The 23,215-nt window shown below is 38.6% G+C and overlaps 1 protein-coding gene across 1 annotated transcript in view; it reads left to right on the forward strand.

The window, feature by feature from the left end:
• The window catches only part of LOC309548209 (uncharacterized protein), a gene marked incomplete at its 5' end in the record, with an annotated part of 35,618 nt that extends 12,718 nt beyond the window's left edge, over positions 1-22,900 (forward strand). Inside the window, 9 exons of the mRNA XM_082248163.1 lie at positions 8,329-8,767; positions 10,480-10,688; positions 11,738-11,798; positions 11,882-11,977; positions 13,232-13,396; positions 15,175-15,300; positions 19,697-19,917; positions 21,045-21,079; positions 22,544-22,900. Coding sequence (XP_082104289.1) covers positions 8,329-8,767; positions 10,480-10,688; positions 11,738-11,798; positions 11,882-11,977; positions 13,232-13,396; positions 15,175-15,300; positions 19,697-19,917; positions 21,045-21,079; positions 22,544-22,653 — 1,462 coding nt within the window. The 3' untranslated portion in view covers positions 22,654-22,900. The remainder of the gene's footprint in view (positions 1-8,328; positions 8,768-10,479; positions 10,689-11,737; positions 11,799-11,881; positions 11,978-13,231; positions 13,397-15,174; positions 15,301-19,696; positions 19,918-21,044; positions 21,080-22,543) is intronic.
• Between the last annotated feature and the right edge of the window lie 315 nt (positions 22,901-23,215).

Here is a 23,215-nt window from a genome sequence, read left to right on the forward strand (position 1 = left end):
CAGTACCCGCCATCAGTACCAATACCCACCATCATTACCAGTCAGCAGTACCCGCCATCAGCACCCGCATTAGTATCCACCATCAGTACCCATCAGCGGTACCAGTCAGCAGTACCCGCCATCAGCACCCGCCATCAGTACCAGTCAGCAGTACCCATCATCAGTACCAGTCAGCAGTACCCGCCATCAGCACCCGCATCAGTACCAGTGAGCAGTACCCACCAGCAGTACTAATGACATGACAAGTGACAAGCTGAACCTGGTGGCAAGTGACAAGCAGCATCTGGTGGCAGGTGACAGTGGCAAGTGACACGCTCAGGGCTCCCACTGATTCCGCATTATGGTGAGTTGAACTATTTCATTTTATATTACATTCTAATAATAGAAATAATGTGCTTCAATCATCCTGACACCATATCAAACATGGTGCCTTGATGATTGAAACGGCGACATCAGACAAATTGCCCACGTAAAACTGCACTGCCCCTCCCGAGACTAGACTCTGGATCCGCCCCTGCTGGGAATACATACTTGCAATGGGATAAAGCCAAATTGAATGAAATGCCACTATAATCCCGTGGCGGTGGTAAAAGGCACAGTCTGGGAGCTGGAGGCATGGGTTGGCAAACATCCCAGTGGGGAGCAGATGGGGGACAATAGAGACCAAGTGGTAGTAAGAAATGTCCTTGAATATCCGTGTATGCTGCTGAGAAAAATGTATGTAAGTATGTAAGTTTGGGTATTGCATCACATGATGATGTAGCAAAGAAAAAAGTAATGGGAGTATTTTCAAGTGTGCATGCATTATACATCACCTGATGCAGATTACATAAATAAGAAGTGTAATAGAAACACCAAAGGTGTAGCAGAAACATGGATGTAGGAGCAGGAAAAGAAAATGGACAATTGTCAAATACTGCGTCACTTCCCCAAACCAATTTCTCAAACGTTAAATTGTCATAAAGTGTGGCATTCTAACGATTTATCAGTCGACATTTTGAAACTGCATGATGGTAGAGTCGTTAGCTGTAAAAAAAACATTTGTCGTTAACACTGAGCCTGACTGGCCAATTTGTCATATTGTATGGCCACCATCAGGGTATGTTTTCTCTGTTCTAGTGTTTGCAACCTTATTTTGTGTATCATTAATTTTGCTAATTCCACAGGCTAATGTGTAGCTATATTTATATGCAATAAATGTAATCCACTTTATGAAATTAGGTATTTACATTTAACTAATGTCATTATCATGACATCAACATTTACAAGAGGTTTAATGTCAAATGCATCTACCTTAACGCTTCAAATATCCTATAACTATTTTATAGGCTTTTTTAAAAATGGTGCTTGAAACATGCCATTGGAAGGTTACAGTGAAATTAAACCCAAAAGCAAAAATGTATTATAATGCAGCCTAAAGATTCATAGATGTGGTGGCTGCATTCATTTTCTTTTTCAGGCTTTCTTTCTTTCTTTTTTTTACCTAGTGATCTGGCCAGTAAGTGTGTTGCAAGCTCTCTTGCAGATGTATCAGTTACAGGAATAAGAGAAACCATTCAAATGGTCAGTTTTATTTTTTTATGTAAAACCTTTAAAGGAAAAAAAAAACGGTTTGCTGTAGCTGCTTATAACGTGTTGACTGGTGTTCAACTTCAAAAAGAAAACTAGTTAAAAATAAAACAAATGCAGCCATCACATCTAAGCATTGGTAAAGGTAATACCGCTTTAAGAATAATAGCACAAACTCATAGCTAAAAAAATTATCACAATTTGTACAGCTGATTTGAACATAGCGTAGAAGAAAAGATAAGAATTGTTAAACATTCATAAACCCCTAGCTGCCCAAGCCAATTCTGACACATCTCTCATACATGTAAATAGCTGCTTTTTTTTTTAACCAGTTGCCGACCGCCCACCGCAGATATACTGCGGCAGGGCGGCGCGGCTGTGCAAAACGTGATTTCCTGCTGGCGGTCTCGGCGGCTCGCCAGCGCCACCGGAGCCGCGCTCCCACTGTAATTAGACACAGCGGGAGGCGGGCCGCGGGAGGAGCAGCGTCAATCACTGCCGGCCTCCTGCGATCTTCAGAGAAACTGACAGAAGACCCGCCTGCTTATGTAAACAAAGCAGGCGGGTCTTCTGTCACACAGGCAGAGAAGAGAGATCAGGAGTTTCAGCTAAGCTCAAACCCCCATCTCTGTGCCTGTCACAGAGCCCATCCCCCCACAGTCAGTAAGCATTGTTAGGCATACATTAACCCCTTTGATCACCCCCAGTGTTAGCCCCTTCCCTGCCAGTGTCATGTATACAGTAACAGTGCATATTATTTAGCTTTGATTACTGTATTAATGTTACCGGTCCCCAAAAAAGTGTCAAAAATGTCTGTCTGCTGCAATGTCGCAGTCCCGCTTAAAATCGCTGATCGCCACCATTACTAATAAAAACAAAAACATAAATAAAAAGACCAAAAATCTATCCCGTAGTTTGTAAACGCTATAACTTTTGCGCAAACCAATTAAAATACACTTTTTGGGATTTTTTTTTTTACCAAAAATATGTAGCAGAATACAAATTGGCCAAACTGATAAAAAAATTCGATTTTTTTAAATTTTTTATTGGGAATGTTTAAAAGTTAAAAATATAGTGTTTTTTTCAAAATTGTCGCTCTTTTTTATATAGCGCCAAAAAAAAACCCAAAAAAACACAGAGGTAATTAAATACCACCATGAATCGCAAAAAATGGCCTGGTCATTAAGGGGATAAAACCTTCCGGAGCTGAAGTGGTTAACAGATAATTACGTAGAACCCCCAAACATTATATGTTTTCTGAGAGCCAAGGCCTGGGAGAAAAAAAATGTTGGTTGTTGCAAATTTTATTGTCACCCAATATTTGTACAGTGGTTTTCAAATGCAATGTTTTTGGAAAAATACACTTTAACCACTTGCCTACTGGCCACTTAAACCCCCTTCCTGCCCTGGTCAATTCTAAGCTTTCAACTCTTTTTCACTTTGAATGAAAATTGTGCGGTCATGCAACACTGTACCCATATGAAATTTTTATCATTTTTTTCCAAACAAATAGAGCTTTCTTTTGGTGGTATTTAATCCCTACTGGGGTATTAATTTTTTTAAAAATACGAAAATTTTGAAAAAACAACCAAACCTTTTTTTATAGTTTGTTATAAAATTTTGCTAACAGGTAATTTTTGTCCTTTATTGATGTGCGCTGATGAGGTGGCACTGATAGACTGCACTGATGGGCACTGATAGGCTGCACTGATGGGCACCGATAGGCGACACTGATGGGCACTGATAAGGCAGCACTGATGGGCACTGATAAGGCGGCACTGGTGGGCATTGATGGGTGGCACCGATGGGCACTGATGGGTGGCACTGAATGAAACTAATAGGTGACACTGATAGGTGGCACTTATGGGCACTGACGGGCACTAATAGGTGGCACTGATGGGTGGCACTGATGGGCAATGATAGGCCCTGGTAGGTGACACTGATGGGTAGCACTGATGATGGAGCACTGATTGGCACTGATAGGTTGCACTGGTGGGCACTGATAGGTGGCACTGATGCGCACTGTTAGGTGCCGCTCATGAGCACTGGTAGGAGTCACTGGTGGGCATAGATGCTCCTCTCCTCTTTGGGACCAATGTCCCTCTGACAGCAGCGGCGATCTCCTTTTTTTTTTTTCTCTGGCTGCGGTTTACATCACGTGATCAGCTGTCATAGGCTGAGAGCTGATCACATGGTAAGGTCCGCGCTGTAGCTGTCTTTCAGTTAATGAATTTTAATGCACAGAAACACAATATAATACCCATTTTTGGGCATAAAACAAGATGTAACATAAAAGATGATGTTACACTGAGTAAATAGATACTTAACTTCTCAAACGTTATAATTGCCTATGCCTGTGGAATGGCGACAAACTACAATATTTAAAAATGTCCATGGCCAATGCTTTAAAAGGCTTTACAGGTTAGGTTACCATTTTAGATTTACACAGGAGGTCTGGTGCTAGAATAATTGCTCTATTCGTGGCAATAGCTCACATGTATGGTGCGGTCGCCATTTACAAATGCATGCGAGACTTACGTGCACATTCGCATTTGTGTATGAGCACAGTGGGACAGAGCACTTTAAACATCTTTTATTTTATTATTTTTTTTACACTGTAACTTTAATTTTTTGGTGGGATCAACTTTTTTGGCTATCACAAGGGATTATCAACATTCCTTGTAATAGCTTGGGTCATGACAGGTTCTCTTTATGGAGAGATCTGGGGTCTATTAGACCCCATATTTCTCTTCTGGCCTCCAAAGCATCTGGTAAAACCAAGAATGTTCGATCGTATGCTGTTATGAGCTGGTAACAGGTTTTTACAACAAACAAAAACTTTAAGAGACAATATCCTGATAGCTTCCGGTTTCATAGACCATAGAAATGATTAGGGAGCTGAAGTTCCTCCCTCATTTGTATGATCAGCTGGCGGAACCGCCATTCTCAGTCCCTGGCTCTCCAGTGGACCAGGACCACCTTTTCGCTGCATACAAAAGTCATCTAGTGGCTATATACTTTTACATTAAAGAGCATCGCCTGCACTTAAAAAAGATACCAGGGTAATGACTGCAGCTGCGGCCATGACCCCAGTGTTACCACTTAATCCCCAGGACGTACAGTTACGCCCTAATGGCAGCAAGTGGTTAATCATTCTTAATGGCACCCCATAGCACAATGACAACACAACTGCGTTCAGCTCATCACAATGCAAAATAACCCACTGCCATACATTGCAGTGAACTGCTTTTCAAAAAATGGTACATGTGCAGTTTTTTTATGGTCTAGCACACTGCCAGCCCATATATACTAGCAGACCAGACTGCAACAGTGTAAATAGGCCCTTGATAAAGTGAAGTTGTCAAAGCAGAGTTCCATCCAAAAGTGTAACTTCCGCTTTAAGGCCTCCTCCTTGGCTCCTGTTTGTAAAACAGAGCTTTTGGAGAGGGGAGGGGAGTAGGTACCTGATTTTGACAGGTACCCGCTCCCACTTTTGTTCAGGTCACCTTAGGTGATCAGAAGCAGGAATTCCCCTTCCCGAAGTCTTTTAGGACACATGACAGGTCCTAGATAACTTCAGGACCATTCACAGAGCGAAGCCCCACTCGCACATGCGCAGTGGGCACCCGGCTGTGAAGCCGGAAGCTGTCACGGCCGGGTGCCCATAGTAGAGATGCCGGCGCCGCGGAGGGAGGACACGGGGCAAACATGGCTGGGGTGAGTACACCGCTGGATGGTGGGACAGGTGAGTGGCTATTTATTAAAAGTCAGCAGCTACAATTTTTGTAGCTGCTGACTTTTAATAAACAAAAAAACTACTGGAACTCTGTTTGAAGCTATTCTAATTGTAAATATCGAATCAAATACAAGGGAATTTAAAAAAAAAAAAAAAAACAAGCATTTTTTTTTGTTTGTTTGAGGCTGGATTCACATATGCTGTGACTACAGCAGGGTGGTCGGTGGTTTTGTTTGAGGCCGCTGTTCACAGCAGGGAGTCCGGTGCGTCCCTGTTCACCGATTCAGGTGTGAATCAGGTCCGAATTTCTACCTGAATTCATACCTGATTCTGAACCAAAGACGCACAGGACCCTTTACAAATGCGGACCGTGGCCACCCCAGAGCTGTGTGAATGGGCTCCTTTGGGAGCCAGTCATATTCTCCTGTCATGAACCCAGCCTGAATGTCAAGTCATGAACCCAGCCCTAATGTCAAGTCATGAACCCAGACTTAAGATCAAGTCATGAACCCAGTCTGAATGAATAACGTGGACATAGCTTCATATTATTCATCAAGGCCCTGTTCACACTGGCATTAAAAGCAGGAGGAGCATTTTTACCTCTCCTCAAACTTCTAGAAAAGCAGTCTGCAATTGATACAGCACACAGTACAGTTCTCATTATCAAAAAGTAAAATGTGTATGTTGCGTCATGTTGCTGTGCTTCAAAAATGAAGCTTTATGTGGAGCTTGTAGGAGTTGAAGCATCTCAGCTCCTTCCATTCAAGTCTATGGTAATGCACCATAAACGCATTTGCTTCACTTTTTGTGAATCATTTAGGACGCGTTAGTCCTTGTTCACCACAGCCCCAAAAAAAGAAAAGGAATCTGGGGTGCGTTTTTAATGTGCCTTTAACACGTGTCAAATGCGCATAGGGCATTTAGGGTGAACGTTTTTAACACCCATTAAACAAGCGCCAAACGTAACCACTTGCCGACCGCCAGCAGTAAATATACTGCGGCAAGTTGGCTCTGTCCCACAAAACTACGTAACTGTACCCCATTCGCCACAGGGGAAGCTGATCTTAGCGTCCAGCAGCCGCAATTGCGGCCAGGCACCTGCGATTGTTCCCCCGTGGAGACAGAACAGCGGTCTGCCGTTGTAAACACGGCAGACCACTGTTCTGTCAGCAATGAACACAGGGCTCCTGTGTTCCTCCTATTTAAGAATACAGGTCCCTGTGTTCATTGCATAAGTCCATCCCCCAAACAGTTAGAAAGCACTTCATAGAGACACATTCAACCCTTTGATCGCCCTTGGTGTTAACCCCTTCCCTGCCAGCGTCATTAGTCGAGTAACAGTCCATATTTTTAAGTACTAATTACTGTATTAATGTCACTGGTCCCCCCAAAAGTGTAAAAAATGTCAGTTAGGTGTTCGATCATTCCGCTGCAATGTCGCAGTCCAGCTAAAAATCGCTGATCGCCGCCATTACTAGTAAAAAATAAAATAAATAAAAATGACATCAATCTTTTTTTACCAAAAATATGTAGCACAATACAAATTGGCTGAAAATGATGAAAAATTTTGATTTTTTATTTTTTTTATTGGGAATGTTATATAGCAGAAAGTAAAAAATATTGTTTTTTTTTTCAGAATTGTCACTCTTTGTTTGTTTATAGAGCAAAAAAAAAAAATTGCAGAGGTGATCAAATACCACCAAAAGAAAGCTCTATTTGTGGGAAAAAAAGGACATCGATTTTATTTGGGTACAGCGTCGCACAAACGCGCAATTGTCAGTTAAAGTAACGCAGTGCCGAATCGCAAAAAATGACCTGGTCATTAAGGGGGAAAACCTTCTGGTCAAGAAGTGGTTAAAGAACAACTTGCATTTAGGCTGACCATACACTATACAATTTTCTTGTTCAATTTCCTTTAGATTTACCTTAAACTGTGAAGTGCAAGGGCCTGCCTGATTCCATACAAATTTAAAGTATTTAAGTTTGACCTCATATTATATGGTTTTGGTAAATCTAAAGGAAAATTGATCAAGAAAATTGTATAGTGTATGGCCAGCCTAACACTATAGGTGCGATTGTTAAGCGTCAGTATTTTGAGCAAGTGTGAACAAGGCTTAAGTGAACATTCACTTCACAGAGTGAACTTTAGCAATCCAAACGAAATATTCTTTTCTCTTGTAGTAATTCAATTCATAGTGTAACAGAACAATTGCAATTTTATAAATCATGTCCACTGTTTGTTTCAGATCACAGAGAACTCAAATACTTCAGAGAATGTTTAGAAGCTGGGGTCCACCTGTGAGGGAACAGAGCAGTGACCTCAAGGAGATGTGACTCAGGTAGGAGTAGAAAGGTAAGAAAGTAAATGTTACCTTATGATTTCATCTGAAAAATTCATCATTTTGTAAACCTTTTATCATCTGTATTTGAATTAGTTTGTGACGCAATAAACATGCCTCTACAAGTTAGAAAAAAAAAGAAATTTAGAGACAAGGACTTAATACTAATTTGAGAACTTCATAAAAAGTGCCTAATTAGTTTGACATTAATACTTTGTTTCTCTCACCAGACATTTTATGAAGATATAAAATAAAGAAGGCACCCAGTAAAGAGAAGCCAGTGCTGATGTGACACTGTATGACAAACTAAGAACTACAGACCCATAAAAGCACTTTACAAGCTGACCCCTATTTAAATAATGACACTCACAACTGTGAATTTGCAGAAAATGAGGTGTGCTCTATTACAGAGAAAAGTCATCAGCATTAAGGGCTTTTCATCTTTACGAATATTCTAGGTGTGTTTTATTTAACTGTTCTATTAAATTTCATTAAATCAAAATGATGGGAATGTAAAAATGCCAAATTTGAAGCTCACAAGTTGCAATTACAGGGTCTTAGTGCACATTAAAGTAACCAGGCCCATATGCAGTGACTATATAAAATGGGAGATTTTCACCACTGGATTCAGAGGGACCGACTTGTAGCTTCTTCTGTACTCTTAAGGTCTCACATCCCAATTAGCTCTTCAAAGATGTCTCACCACTCCGGACATAGCAGCTACGGACACAGAAACTTCACCTCTTCCTCAGCTTGCTTACCAGCTATGAGCAAGCACAGCATTGGCTCCATCACTACTAAGAAAGTTTCCGTTGGCCACAAGGTAGTCCCTTCATATAGCAGCAAAAGTGTCTACAGTGTCGTATCCAGTGGGCATAAGTTGTCATCTGGATTGAAGGCTGGGCATGGATATAGTTTTGCTGGAATTGGACATGGACTGAGCTCTGCTAGCTATGGATTTAGTGGATCATTTTGCTCTGCTGGTATCACACCAGTTACCGTCAACCAAAGTCTACTGGCCCCTCTCAATTTGGAAATTGATCCCAACATCCAGAAAGTCAGAATTGACGAAAAAGACCAAATTAAAGGACTGAATAACAAGTTTGCTTCTTTCATAGATAAGGTAAGATATGTATTGTATGTAGTACACCACAATTGTCCAAATGTCATGTAAAGCAGATTGCCTTCACTGCAACAGCTAAAGGATCTGTAAACTGATTAAATTGACAGTAGGTCAAAGTTTGCTGTGTTATAGGGGTTAGTTACTAAAATTGGAGAGTGAAAAATCTAGTTAAACTCTGCACAGAAACCAATCAGCTTCCAGGTTTTATTGCCAAAGAATAATTGAACAAACTGACATTAGTGGCTACCATGCAGAGCTGCACTAGATTTGAAGTGCACCAGTTTTAATAAATCTACACCATATATTCTGCTTTTGGCTTGGAGTAATTAGATGCTAAGCTGAAACATGTCAGAATATATTATATCTCCACCACATATTATAATAAATAGTTATAGATCAACTATCTCAAAGGCTCAAAGACTACAATTCTTAACCTTGCTTTCTACTTAATGAGTGACTGACCTAGTACTATACCAGCTTTGCTGGCTGCATAATTGTGCACTTTATTTCTGTGCAACAATAGGCAATTTATCAGTTAGCATTAATTTAGTGCAGTTATGAAGCATTGGCGATGACACAGTGGCATCTCTAGTTCCCAGAGAATTTTTAGGCTGTATTCTCCAAGTATTTCTCTACCATGTAAACTGGGTGACTGAGTGACAAAGTTAATATAAAGGTAACAGGGATTCATGCTGATGTTCATTCAAAGCATGTATTTACATAGATAAAACATTAATAGCATTATCATGCCTATATTCCTTGTTACCAATAGAAAAAGGTACACAAGTTAGGAAGGTGAAGTGGCACAGTTACTTTACCTACCTAATGAAATGCTCATACAAAACTTTTTATTTGACTAGGTTTCTGCCATGGCAACAAATTGTCAACATTTCTTTTGTAATAAATACCTGAAAACTTGAACAAACTTAAGAAAACAAGACAAGTAATAGTGATGGTTCACTAAGTCTAATAACATTATACCATACCAAAGTAATATATCTTTTTTAATTTTGGATAAATATGAGAAGTGTTAAAATCTCTCTCAGATATGTATTGCTGCTTACATATCTGCTTGGCAGACCTACCCCCTCTATATGCCCCGGTGACTAATGGATCAGGAACGCAGGAGAAATTCTCCAATGAGTACATCTATTCTGGAGACAAACAAGGGGATTTCCCCTCTCTATAGAATGATTTACTCTCAGAAAGGTAAATTTCCGCAAAGGGACACCAATAAAAAACCTGACAACCATTCCTTGTGCTATACAACTCCAAAATATTACTATATACATATATATATATATATATATATATATATATATATAAATTTATACACACAATATATATATATATATATATATATATATATATATATACATACATATACATATATATATATATATATATATATATATATATATATATATATATATATGTATATATATTGTGTGTCTGTGTGTGTATATATATATTGTGTGTCTGTGTGTGTATGTATATATACACACACACACAAACACTGTATATATATATATATATATATTACAATTCAAACTTAAAATGGTGATGGATTTAGGTTTCAAGGGAAACCCTAAATTATTACATAAGCCATGCCTAAATTATTGCGCCACCCATGGAAAACATCAAATCCTATATAGAAGCAGCTTGATTGTGCACAAAGTGAATTATTAATTACTGATTTCCATCTATGACAGGTAAGATTCTTAGAGCAACAGAATAAGATGCTGGAGACTAAGTGGGCACTTTTGCAAGAGAAGAAACCTGCCAAGAGCCATATTGAGCCCCTGTTTGAAGCTTACATCAGTAACCTTAGGAAACAGCTGGAGCACCTTGGAAGTGAGAGAGCTCGTCTGGAGGCAGAAAGAAGAAACATGGAAGATGCAGTTGAGGAATTCAAGAAGAAGTAAGAAGCCTGGGGTTGTGATTATGATAAAACATTTACCTATTTATATGTTAAATTACAGGCAAACAGTCAAGCATTGACTATGAACAGCACTGGGTTTATACTTTCTTTAACCTAAGGCCAACTGTTTTACATCCTACTATGGCACCTCCATTGGCTAGCTAGCCTTAGTAGTAGACTAACAGGATCAGATATCGGAATCATACTCTGTACGCTAAGGCTAGGAGCAGAGGCGTAACTAGAACCTTCAGGGCCCCCGTGCAAGAAACCATGAAGGGCCCCCCGGACAGCAGGACACAAGTGAACTAGATAGGAGGAGTGGCGGGGGCAGCATACAGAGGAACCAATCTCCTAATTTTCCTGCTGCAGTTACAGGAGGAAAAAGGAGGACAGTGATTTCTCTACATGCTGCCCCCACCGCCCCTCCTATCCAGGTGTACAGGGGAGCCACATAGGCCCCCTGGAGCATGGGGCCCGGTAGCGATTGCAACCCCTGCAACCCTTGTAGTTACGCCCCTGGCTAGGAGCAGGGAAGCTGAAAGCGACAGTAGTTCAAACCATTGCCTTATTCTGCTAAACACCCAGTCAGTAACATGATGCAATGTGCCATTTGCTGCCTCTGGCAGCCATGCCACTCTATGCCATGACCTGCTTGTATTAGCTATGCAGGAATCTGGCTCTGATTATAAAGTATGGCAGAAAAAGTTGCTATATTTGAAGGCTGCTTTGTTTCTCATGTGCTCTTTTTTTTTTTAATAAGCACTGATTAGATCAAACTGAAAACTATGACCCCATTGCAGCATTTGGCCTTGCGGTCAATAAACATTCTTGATCATTTTATTAACATCCGCTAGCATACATGTACATGCTAAAAAACATTGTCTGGTTGAGAAAAAAAAAAAAAGAAAAAGATTGTCAGATATGCTTTGTTTACCAACCAGCAATGCTAGGAATGGCATCCTATCATGTTTGTTGTGTAATTTAAATGCATTTTTGCCTAATAGCGAAAAGAGTTTTGTACAAAATACTTGTTGTGTCTCACTCAACAGGTATGAAGAAGAGATCAACAGGCGCACAGCTGCAGAAAATGAGTTTGTTGGACTTAAGAGGGTATGTACAGACAAGATCTAAACATTATGCTACCGTAAAGAGCAAAAAAAAGATTTTAACCATCTGTATTATTTACCTTGTAGGATGTTGATGCTGCTTTCATCAATAAGGCAGAACTGCAATCTAAAGTGGACTCCCTCACTGATGAGATCAACTTCCTGCGCGCACTCTTTGATGCGGTAAATTTTTGATCTCCTATAGTTATACCCAGCATTGAATCAATTCATGAGCCTGTGCTGTACTTAAAGGGTAACTCCACTTTCATGGGAAAAAATAGCAAATAAAAAAAAATAATATAGCTTATACAATTGCAACACAAATCATATTGTAATTGCATGTTATTAAAAAATTACCTTTCCTTTTCAATCTGCAGCTCTGTAATTTTCTGTAAAATGTGATATGGCAACCTGGAGGTGTTCTGTAAACATAATGTGTACAGAATGCCCCCTAAATTTGTCATTTCCTGCTTGCGTGATTGGCTCACTGATTTTCCCAGAAGTCTGCACTAAGATACAAGTCAGATTTCAGCCATCCCCTGCAACAAAAATGCAATTTTTGGTGAGATACTTTGAATAAGAACATGTCTAAAGGGATGCAGACCCTGCAATTTTCCTCATTAAAGCCCTGTAGGTGCAGTAGCTGATTGATAATTAAGAAATTAAGAAACCACTCCCATTAGACTCACTTAGCCCATGGGCACAGAGAAACACACAGGGATTTCTTCAGAATAATAAAAGGTAGGATTCTGCAACAAAGTTTGTTAAAATCCTTGTAATGTACATAGATACCCCAGAGAGGGGAATTTTCTTTTTCTCAACAAAAGAGGAGTTACTTTTTTACTTTATAAGATTTCACTGGGAACAGTGAAGCAAATGTTATATATATATATATATATATATATATATATAATATAAATTAATTTGGGATTAAGTTTGTGTTAGATTAAGAGTAAACTGTTAGGGGTTATGGGGTTTATTTTTAGGTTCCCCTGGTCAGTTATACAGTACATTTCCAAGATTTAGCCTGGGTTCACACTATTGTGATGCGGGAACTAGCGTGATTCCAGTCAACACAAAGTTATTGACACCCCAAGATCAGTTTGCAGATCGCAGTGTGAACTGTCCAATGGTGCAGGAATCGGGTTGCATAGGTGTGAACACCCATGCAATCCAATTCCAGTGCGGACCCAAAAAAAAGGGTTTTGCACTATTTTGGCGCAAATGCAATCCAATTTTTTGCAATCCAACAGTTTGTATGGCTGAAATCGCATCGCACAGACATTGCATGTGATCTGCACAGCAATGCGGTACGAATTACATGCAATGTCTGTCATCGCACAAGTGTGAACCCAGCCTATATCATAAAGTAATAAAAAAATAGAACTCAGCAGAGTACTTCTTTAAGATATTTTTCATCTCCCTGTTTTTCTTTAGGAAATTGCTCAGCTCCAGGCTCAGATCTCAGATGTCTCAGTGATTGTGTCCATGGACAACAGTAGAGATCTTGACATGGATAGCATCATTGCTGAGGTCAAAGCTCAGTATGAGGAGATCGCCAACAGAAGCAGAGCTGAGGCTGAAGCAATGTACCAGTCAAGGGTAAGTGTCACTCCAACATGTAATTAGGGCGTCCCAACACCACACATTGTGATGGCCATACACTTTGCTATTTGTTGATAATTTTCTCTATCAGTTTAATTTATCTGATGATGAATTATTGGTTTGTATCAAAGTAAACAGAAAGAGCCTTGTTTAAAAGAATATGCATCGCTACTTATTTAATCTGAATTGTACCAATTTCTAGTGAATAAGCTCCAAGACACAAGAACTTGTAACTTTAGATGTTAACATTATTTACCTCCGTCAGAATCAGCAGATTTCCCATAATTCATTGTCTGTTATTTGTTATCACTGTACTGTTATCAGCAGTACTGGAATAGCTGTATTCATGATGAAAGCTATTTCTATTTCTTTTCTCATTCTCCCATAACCTCTTCAGACTGCTGTGTCATCAAGGCGGCATTAGTAACATCCAGTGAATCACAGCATTTTCCTCCATCACTGTTTGAACAGACAACCATTTTTTGAACTGTCAGGATGACAAACGCTGATGTAATACATTAGCTAAGCACTTACATTCTGGCACAGACTAGGGTTGTATACAAATGATATAAGTAACAGTAATTATGGTTCATAAATACGATGTTGGAGCCTCACAACTACTAGAGTGAGTTACAACATATACTGCTCAATAGGTGAAATTCTTTTTCTTACAATTATTTGTCCTAACAGTAAATGGCATCTGAAAACTAAAGTGAAAAGTTATTGAGCTCCTTCAATGCTTTTTCAACATGTCATAATAAAGTCTCCTTAGAAACCTGTTTGTTGTTAATTGCCCCATCTCTGTACACCATTTTTTTGCTAGCTTATAAACTGTTGAACCAGCTGATAATTACTTTTTTTCCCATACACCCTTACTCTTACATGGACAAAAGTGTGTTGACACCCTTCCTAATTACTGAGATCAGGTGTTTCCAGTTAAGGGTACAGTTAATGCTACAGCATGCAAGAACAAGGCCCTTTTCTGTTCCACCATGACTGTGCCCCTTTAAGCAAAGTCAGGTCCATAAAGATATGGTTTGACAACATTGGTAGGAAGCAGCTTTATTGTCTTGCACAATACCCTACTAAGCACATTTGGGATGAATTGGGAAGCTAATTGACAATTTTATTGCTAAATGGGCACAAATTTCCTTACACACAAACCCAAATTCTACTCAAAAGAATAGAGAGAATAGAGGGCTATGGGGGCTGTTAAAGTGCAAAGAGATGGAAGAAGAGGGAAAGAGATGTGCAAAAATCTCCATCATTTTGGAATGGAATGCCCAACAAGTTCATATCGGTATGATGGTCAGGTGTCCAAACATTTGACTATATAGTGGGTTCCAGGTACACCCCAGCTGTTTAAATAGTTACCTCCCAAAGTTTGGCAATAATCTCCTCCAGTTGGTGCTTATACCCTCATGTGCCAGTCAGAACTGTAATGGAAAAAAGGAACAAAGGCAGCAGTGGGGGTATCTTGACACTAGTGTGTGGCCTACACCCAAGAGCTATATTATTTTGTTGCATATTACATATAGTATGAACTTCAACAAACTGCTATTAACAATACATCATTATTTTACCTGTTCTTCTTTAAGGTTAGTATTTTTATTGTCCTAAATAATTTAGGACTCCATAAAAACTGAAGCAGCATCTTATGCTGAAATGTCCTTGAGAATCTGCAGATCTAGAACTCTGTGCTTTCTTTGTTTTGGTACCTTCCTAACTAAATCTTTCTACATTAATCTTCCCAACCTAACAAAATTCTCTTTCAGTATGAAGAGTTACGTTTGACAGCAGGAAAACATGGGGACGATCTGCGTAATACCAAGCATGAAATCACTGAACTCACCCGTCTGATCCAGAGACTAAAGGGTGAAATCGAGAGTGTCAAATCACAGGTAATATTACCTAAAACACATGTAGTTTCTTTTAAAACATTTCTTAATTATATAGATGGGTAATTTATGATTTCAAGGGTATGTTTACCCTAAAACAACTTTTTTCAGATTTTAAGGATTTCAAGTACATAATACAATGATGGTGTACATAAGCATTATTGTATAATGGCAGGATCATTTATTTGAAGAAATAATACTATAGAAATGTAATCAAAAAATACTTTTATAAAAGTTTGATGTTTGTAAAGTTCTGGATTCAGTAATGACATTGCATTATTGAGTCCAGAAGATTGAATTATTTGTAAGTATGAGTAAGCAGCTAAGCAGAATTTGATGAAGCTGTATATTGGTAAGGGACATCTCTTTAACGCTTTACGTTCTTTATATTAGGAAAGGTTGCCATTTTGGTATATTTCACCATAGAAAACTGTCATTTTAACTATGTAATCTGTCATTCATTTACTCAGGGGCAGTTGCTCATTTCACAACTTCATAATTTTGTAATGTTTTTCAGAAGTTCTTGCCAGCTCAGTTTAATAGCTAAATCTACATTTTTGAGTTTATGTTAGAGTCTGAATATCAAAACTTAAACTATTATAAATGTGTAGGTAGCATGTTATCAATATTACTGCAAGCAAGGGTGCAAATCTGTGTTTTGGGGCCCTTTTGCAAAGACATTAAGGCGTTGCCATCTCAAACTAATTTTTTCTCATGATAGAGAGTCCTATTTACCTTCATAGAAATTTTTATATTATTTATCGGGAGTAAATATAAATCTTTCATAGGTAATCTAGACAATTATAATGATTTAAAATTGAATGTTCAAAATCTAGCATAAGCCCAGTTGATACAGGTTCTTTTTAATATGAAAAGCTTAAACAGCAGAAGTGGAAAGCTCTTTGATATCCCCTTTTATTTGAGATAATAAGCACAATAACAGAGTAGAGGTGGAACAGGTTCAGATGCTGGGTGAGGCATGGGAGAGCTTGTAAAAAGTGATGATTTTACATTACTCACAAAGTTACGTTAATTTACCTTGTCAGGCATACACCTTTGTTTCAATTCACACTCACTGTGAGACTTCACTATGATATGTGAAAAATGTGCTATTAGATGTAATTGTCTCATTTGAGTAAATACATGTCTGTCTGCAATCTTCATCATAGTTACAGTTTAGGTTCTAGTCCCAATATTTTCCTCTTACCTGGTTTAAAGGTATACACTTCAGTAAAAAAATGGAAAATAAAACAATGGGCAACATACAGAGAGCTCAGCCTATCTGTTCACATCTTCCATTTTTCATCCAGGCATTGCATCGCTATACTCCTCGTACTTTTGTCTGTATTCCCACTGTAATATACAGAAGAGCAGTTCCTTAGCACACTCAATTGCAGATCCACTGCTGCTTCCCACATACAGAGAGCTACAGAGGTATCTCTCAGTGCCATTAATAGGATTCAAGCCTGCCTTGGCAGTTAGAATGTGATTGGTGACACAGGAAACAGAGAGCAAGTTACATAGGCTAGGCTTCAGGACATACACTCCCATTGCCCCTGTGTGGTGCTCTTTTGAGTCTGCCTGCCATTGATTACACAGAACTCATAGTAAGTTGCATTGAGCATTTTTAAACTTTAGTACAGAGGCACATATGCTGGGCAGAATTAGTTCACTCATCCAGTTCACATATTGCCTGGAGTTGTTGTTTAAAATGAACAAAATAGAGTGATAAACCTTTTTAATATTACTGTGATAAACTTCCTGTCTACATGTCCTTATTACAGAGTCAGCTACACACCGACTGGCTTTTTAAATGTGATAACACTAGAGCATGCCAAAACAGCGTGGTGTGGATTAACTAAAACTGATGCACTCAGAATCTGGTGCATCTGTACATGGTAGCCAATCAGCTTCTAACCTGAGCTTGTTCAATTAAGCTTTGGCAATAAAACCTGTAAGCTGATTAGATTCTATTCAGAGCTGCACCAGATTTAGCACTCTCCAGCTTTAGTAAATAAACCCCTGTGTGTCAGCATGGCCACTTGTAGTCTCCATCTGGGGTGGCAGTGACAGGGCGATAGTGCAAGAGCACAACTGGAAGACAGTTGTCATCCCCATAATAGGAAGTGTCTGAACAAGGACCTTCATTGTAATTGAAGAATCAGTAATAACAACTAACAACCCCCCCAAATCTATAGCCCGGGTTGAGGCTAAGCCAGAATGGGTCACATGTCATGGTGACAGTGCCTCAGCTTTCCCCCCTCTGCAGGCCAAGGATCTCTCATCAGGACACGTAACCACCTGTCAGTCAAGGCTCTGAAGCATTGTCATTAGGACATGTGCCCCGTCCCCAACCAAGGCCATGCTGAAGTGAGAAGAGAAAAAAGGCACATGACCTCAGGTGTATTAATTAGCAAAGGTATTGATTACTTTTTGCTGAATGTACTTCCTGTATAAATTAATGGTTGGCGGCGTGTCCTATCATTTCGATGTGGAAGAATTAGCTGGGATTACAACCACCTTAAGGAAAACAGCAGATATAAAAAAGAAACAACCTTTAAAGATTGGATAAACAGGATTAAAGCTTGCATGATATTTTTGTGATTGGGTTTTGAATATATTTACTAGCCAATTTAAGAGCATGGAAAAATAATTAATTGTCTCGATTAAGAGCCATTGCTAGCAAATGCTATAAGAATGTACATGCAATAATCAGCCCATAGATATAATTTATTTGCTCACTGATGGGGTTACGAAGGAATTACCTGCCAACTTAAATGTGAAGCTGTCGCTGTAGTTTTTTTTTTCTTTTTGTCCTAACTTAACTGTCCTAAATGGATGGGTTAATTAATCAACCTTGCTATATATAACCTTTCCATGTACTATGAATTGTATTTTCACATTCATGGATATAATGTAGAATTTGATTAAACACCTCTAATCAGAAAAGAATACATAGCTGTCAAAAAGCTAAAATACTATATTAGGTAAAGCTAGTATTGAAAGCTCCCTGCAATTTGCTGTTTGATCCTGTAGGAGGAGGTATATACTAAACTTTGACATGACATCAAGGTAAAAACATATTGTCATACGCTGAAATAAATACAATCCATGCATATCTAATATATTTTATATTAAAGTTATGTTATAGTTAATTTATTGGGCAGCAGTGATAACATTTTACCTATTAAATTAAGCAAACATGACATATGAATTGTGTTAGCTTTTTATCACATGTAATGTGCTATATATTATGTACAGAGCATGTGCACTAAGAAATACTATGTATACCTGTTGGAGGACACATTTAATTTTCATTTGCCTTTTAAGCAATCCTATTAGCACAGGGTCACTTACATGTAAAACATGCCTGTAAAACTAAAATTACATTAACCTTTCCTAAAACAAATTTATTAAAAAGTCACCACTTCACTGTTTACCATCCTCTGCAAGTATTTGGCCGGTTGGATAGATCAAATACCTGTATCCCCCCGCTGATTGCTGTGATTACTCCCACTGGATTGCACATCCTGTAGTGATGTTTAAGTAAGTGGGAGAAACCACAATACACTGCAGGGGAGCAGGTCATTCACACATCCGAAAATGTGTGAATACTTGCAGAAAACAGTGAGCAGTTACCAGCTGCTTTTCAAGAAATGGACCATCCAAAAGATAAGTATATGCAATCTTTTTTTTTCGCACGTATGTTTTACCTTAAAATAATATGATGCTAACAGAGTCATTATAGAGACACTTGCATGCAATGCTAAAGTTACTGAATATAAAAATGCTATTTAATATGTACATCACTGATTATTAAAGCTACAGTTCACACTGGGGTTTGATTTACTAAAGGCAAAAGGTTGTTCACTTTGCAAGGGAAGTTGCATTTTCATTGGAATTTTCCCTTGACCTTGAACGTGGTGAAATTCCACTTTGAAGGGAATGCCCAATTACATGCAAGAAATATAAAAAATAACATTTTTACTTGCACATGATTGGATGATGGAAGTGAAATTGTATTTTGCAAAGTGAACATGCTCTACTCCTTTAGCAAATCAACCCGTTAACATGCTGTTTTGCAGGTGCAGTGGATGAAGTGGAGGGAATTGTGTTTACTGCATAGCTCCCATCATGAGCAGGGGAATCTAAAAAATAGAATAAGTACAGGCTTGGTACAGGGTTATAACAACTACCATCACTGCACCTAGCTTCATGCTTTAGTACATTCTTATAATAATGTGTTTACAATTCCCTTGGCTTAGTAAATTAGATGATGCTGTGCCATGTGCAAGCAAAAATCCTGTTATTTATTTTTTGACACATGATCGGGTATGCAAAGAGAACACATTTGAAAGAATATTAACTTTGCGATGTCTTATGTGTTTTTGTCATCCAGCGTGCCAAGATGGAATCTTCCATAGCAGAAGCTGAGGAACGTGGCGAGGCTGCTGTGAAAGATGCCAAGCATAAGCTGGCTGAGCTAGAAGCTGCTTTACAGAAGTCCAAGCAGGACATGGCTCGCCAACTGAGAGAATACCAGGAACTGATGAATGTCAAACTGGCTCTGGATATTGAGATTGCCACCTACAGGAAACTGCTGGAAGGAGAAGAGGGCAGGCAAGTGCACACATTATTATTGATGCCTAAAAAAGGACACCATTATTCTATCAAAATATGTAATATATACAACACATAGAACAAAATAATGAAAAAGTTCAGGGACAAGCGTAAGAAATATGGCAAAAAGTCTAAGTAATAAAACATATCAGGAGAGACTGCAGAACCTAATATGTACAGTCTGGAGGAAAAAAGAAAACATTAAAACATGGTTGAAACCGGTAAATTAAATAAATAAGGGTGTAAATAGGGTTCAGAGGCAGTATTTTCAATATGAAGCCAACTTTGAACTATCAGGAAGAACATTCACAATTTACCATAGAAAGTACTTTTTACCAAAAGAGTAGTTGTCAGTCAATGTTAAATACATTTAAAAATGCTTAGAGCAAATACTGATCTATACTCAGACAGAAAGGGTAAAAAAAATAAATATAAAAAATGTCCAGACTCGATGGACCACCTGGTCTTTTTCTGCCATCACTTTTCTATGGTATTTGTTTGGAGCAGAAATCTGTCTTATATTAATTTGCTAAATCTGTTGCAGTCCTGGGCAAATTTGTCTAAATTTTTTATGCAAGATTACAGGTGCACAGAAAAACTGTTGCATAGACATTGCTAAATGAGAGGTAGCCTGATTGCTGTATATTACTTGCTGTTATTTTTTCCTAAAATTTGCTGCATGTCTGCCAACCTCTGCTTAGAACATCCATAAAACAAAAAGGCAATCCTGCTGTTTACTTGATTGGATTAGAGTAGATCTGCCATTCAGATAAGAAGAAAAAAAAACAAAACAAGTACATTAAGGTATAGGGCGTTATTTATATTGATAAACAGTTTTATGCCTGCCAACATATATTTTAAAAAGTAAGAGCAAATGTATAGTAAAGTAAAGTAAAAGTAAAATTAAAGTAAAAGTAAAATTAAGAGCAAAAGTAAAATATTCCTTTAGCAAGATAATGACAAAAAATGTCACAATAATGCAAAATAATAATGCCCCAGCTCCTTTACACATTCATATGATCATGGATTTTTTTCTGTTATAATTACAAGAGTATAAATAAATAAGAGAATGTATCTGTACACTGACATTTAGTTCTCTGTTAATATAATATCTATTTTTCTTACAGGATGGTTGGAGAAGGAAATGGATCTGTTAGCATCTGTAAGTAGAATTAGTAATAAAAGTTATAGTTGATCCTAAATCTTTGATTATGTTAAATTGGGACCACATTTCATAGCTTTGATGGACCAGATTTAAATACGAAATTCAGTGAGGCTTTTTTTGGTCGTCCAGACTTCCATAAAGCTTCTGCGGCTGCTCCAAAGTAGTGATGAGCTCAAGCATGTTCATATCCTATGTACCCACCTGAACCAGTCCACCAGGAAGCTGTCACTGTACCAGGCCAATCATAGGCTGTCCAAGCATTCCCCACCCCGCAGCTACACGTATACATGCCCATTGTATATGTGCTGCTGCTGCCGGGAAGAGAATGCCTTGCCCGCTTATAATTTGGTCCAGTACAGTGACAGTTTCTTTGCAGGCTCAATCATGTGGGTTCTGACTAGGACCTTAGCACACCTGAGCTTATCACTACTCCAAAGGTTCTTTCTCCTAAAAACTGAACCTGCTGTTGCTGCCTGGGTCTCCTTAGTAGGTGTGAGAGCTATGCATTAATGGATGTGCATATAGGTTCTTAGAGTAAAAACACACAGGGGTTAATTCACTAAATTCTGGTGCATCTCTGCACAGAAAACCATCAGCTTCCTTTTTGTTTTGTCAAAGCTTTACGGAACAAGCTGAAGTTAGAAGCTGATTGGCTACCATGCACCAGTTTTAGTAAATCAACCCCATGGGATAATAATAATAAAGGTGAATGGAATGTTTATAAGATTATACTATTCATATGGAATTCTGACAAGGAAGAGTTGATTTTGATTCAGTCCTTTAAAGTACTCAGGGGATAATTTAAACCTGGTTTAAGAAAAAAAATAGATAGAAGCAACTACAAAACAGGTGTGCCCCCCTTAATATGTTCCCACCTTAAAGATTCTGTATTTTTATCTAGTTGACTTTAAACCCACAACAGTAAAATCAGTCTGTATATGCAGTAAAGCATGCTTGTTATACTCACTGTGGAACCTAAGGGGTTAGTCTTCTGCATTATGTAGAAAGGCTGTTTGATCCTGTCTTCTCTGATCCTCCCCTTCTTCCACAGTTCCTAAACCATCCCCTGATTGAGCAGTGCCTTAGGGGGCAAGCTGCACATGCAGTTTGGTGTGTATTGCTAGAGAGGTTTTTTTTTTTATTGGGAGGGTGCATGTGATCAGCACGGGGCCAATCAGCACTGTCCAGGCGAAGGGTCAAGGGTCATGCAGCCTCATAGGACAGTCAGGGGAGAATGAAAACCCCCGCTACAAGCTTTAACCAGACACTGATAGAAGTCACAAGACTGCTATAGACTGCTAATGAAAAAAGGTATTTAGCAGTTTATATGTACTAAAATAATTGTAATTCCATGTTCTGTGTACTGTAAGAGACCAAATCTAGTGAATGCAGGGTCCTGGGTTTATTAACACTTTAGCATTAACATTAACATTAAATTAACATTGGCTTGTTTGTTTTCAGCTGTGGTCAGCAGCCATTCAGGACAAAGTTCTAGCAGCCAGCACCACCACATTGGAGGAGGATTCAGCTCCGGCAGCCTTTCCAAGGGAAAACACGGACATCACTGTTAGATGGAAGAAAGAAAGCCAAATTTATTAATTAAATATCCAGGATGTTCTGTTCTCATTATTGCACTATACTGAGCCAAGACACCCTGACTTGGGCTCTGAAACACACTCCAGTATCATCATTAATCTCTTTAATCCTTCGGCATTCTCTGCATGTGTGTGGCTGTGTTTCTTGTGAGTGGGGTTTTTTGTTTTATCACAGCTGCATCTGATCAAATAAATTCTGTAATTTTGCTATGCATAACTATGTACTTTTCTTTTTTTTCCTGTAATAAAGAGTTTATTAAAGCAAAATATTTCTATGCTTGACATTCTTAATTTATTACAGTTACCAGTCAGTCTGAGTCTGTTTCAGGGATAAAAGCGCACACCTAGCTTCAACTATTGTTTTATAACACTATAATGCTACAAGGACAGTTAGGGGTGAATTTACTAAAGGCAAATGGACTGTGAACTTTGCAAAGTGCAGTTGCTCCAGAGCTTAGTAAATGAGGTAAAGCTTCACTTGGCAAAGAGTACCCAATCACGTGCAAGGAAATAAAAAAACAGCATTTTTGCTTGCACA

This window comes from Pelophylax lessonae, assembly GCF_965119305.1.
Source record: "Pelophylax lessonae genome assembly, chromosome: 2".
Taxonomy (NCBI): Eukaryota; Metazoa; Chordata; class Amphibia; order Anura; family Ranidae; genus Pelophylax; species Pelophylax lessonae.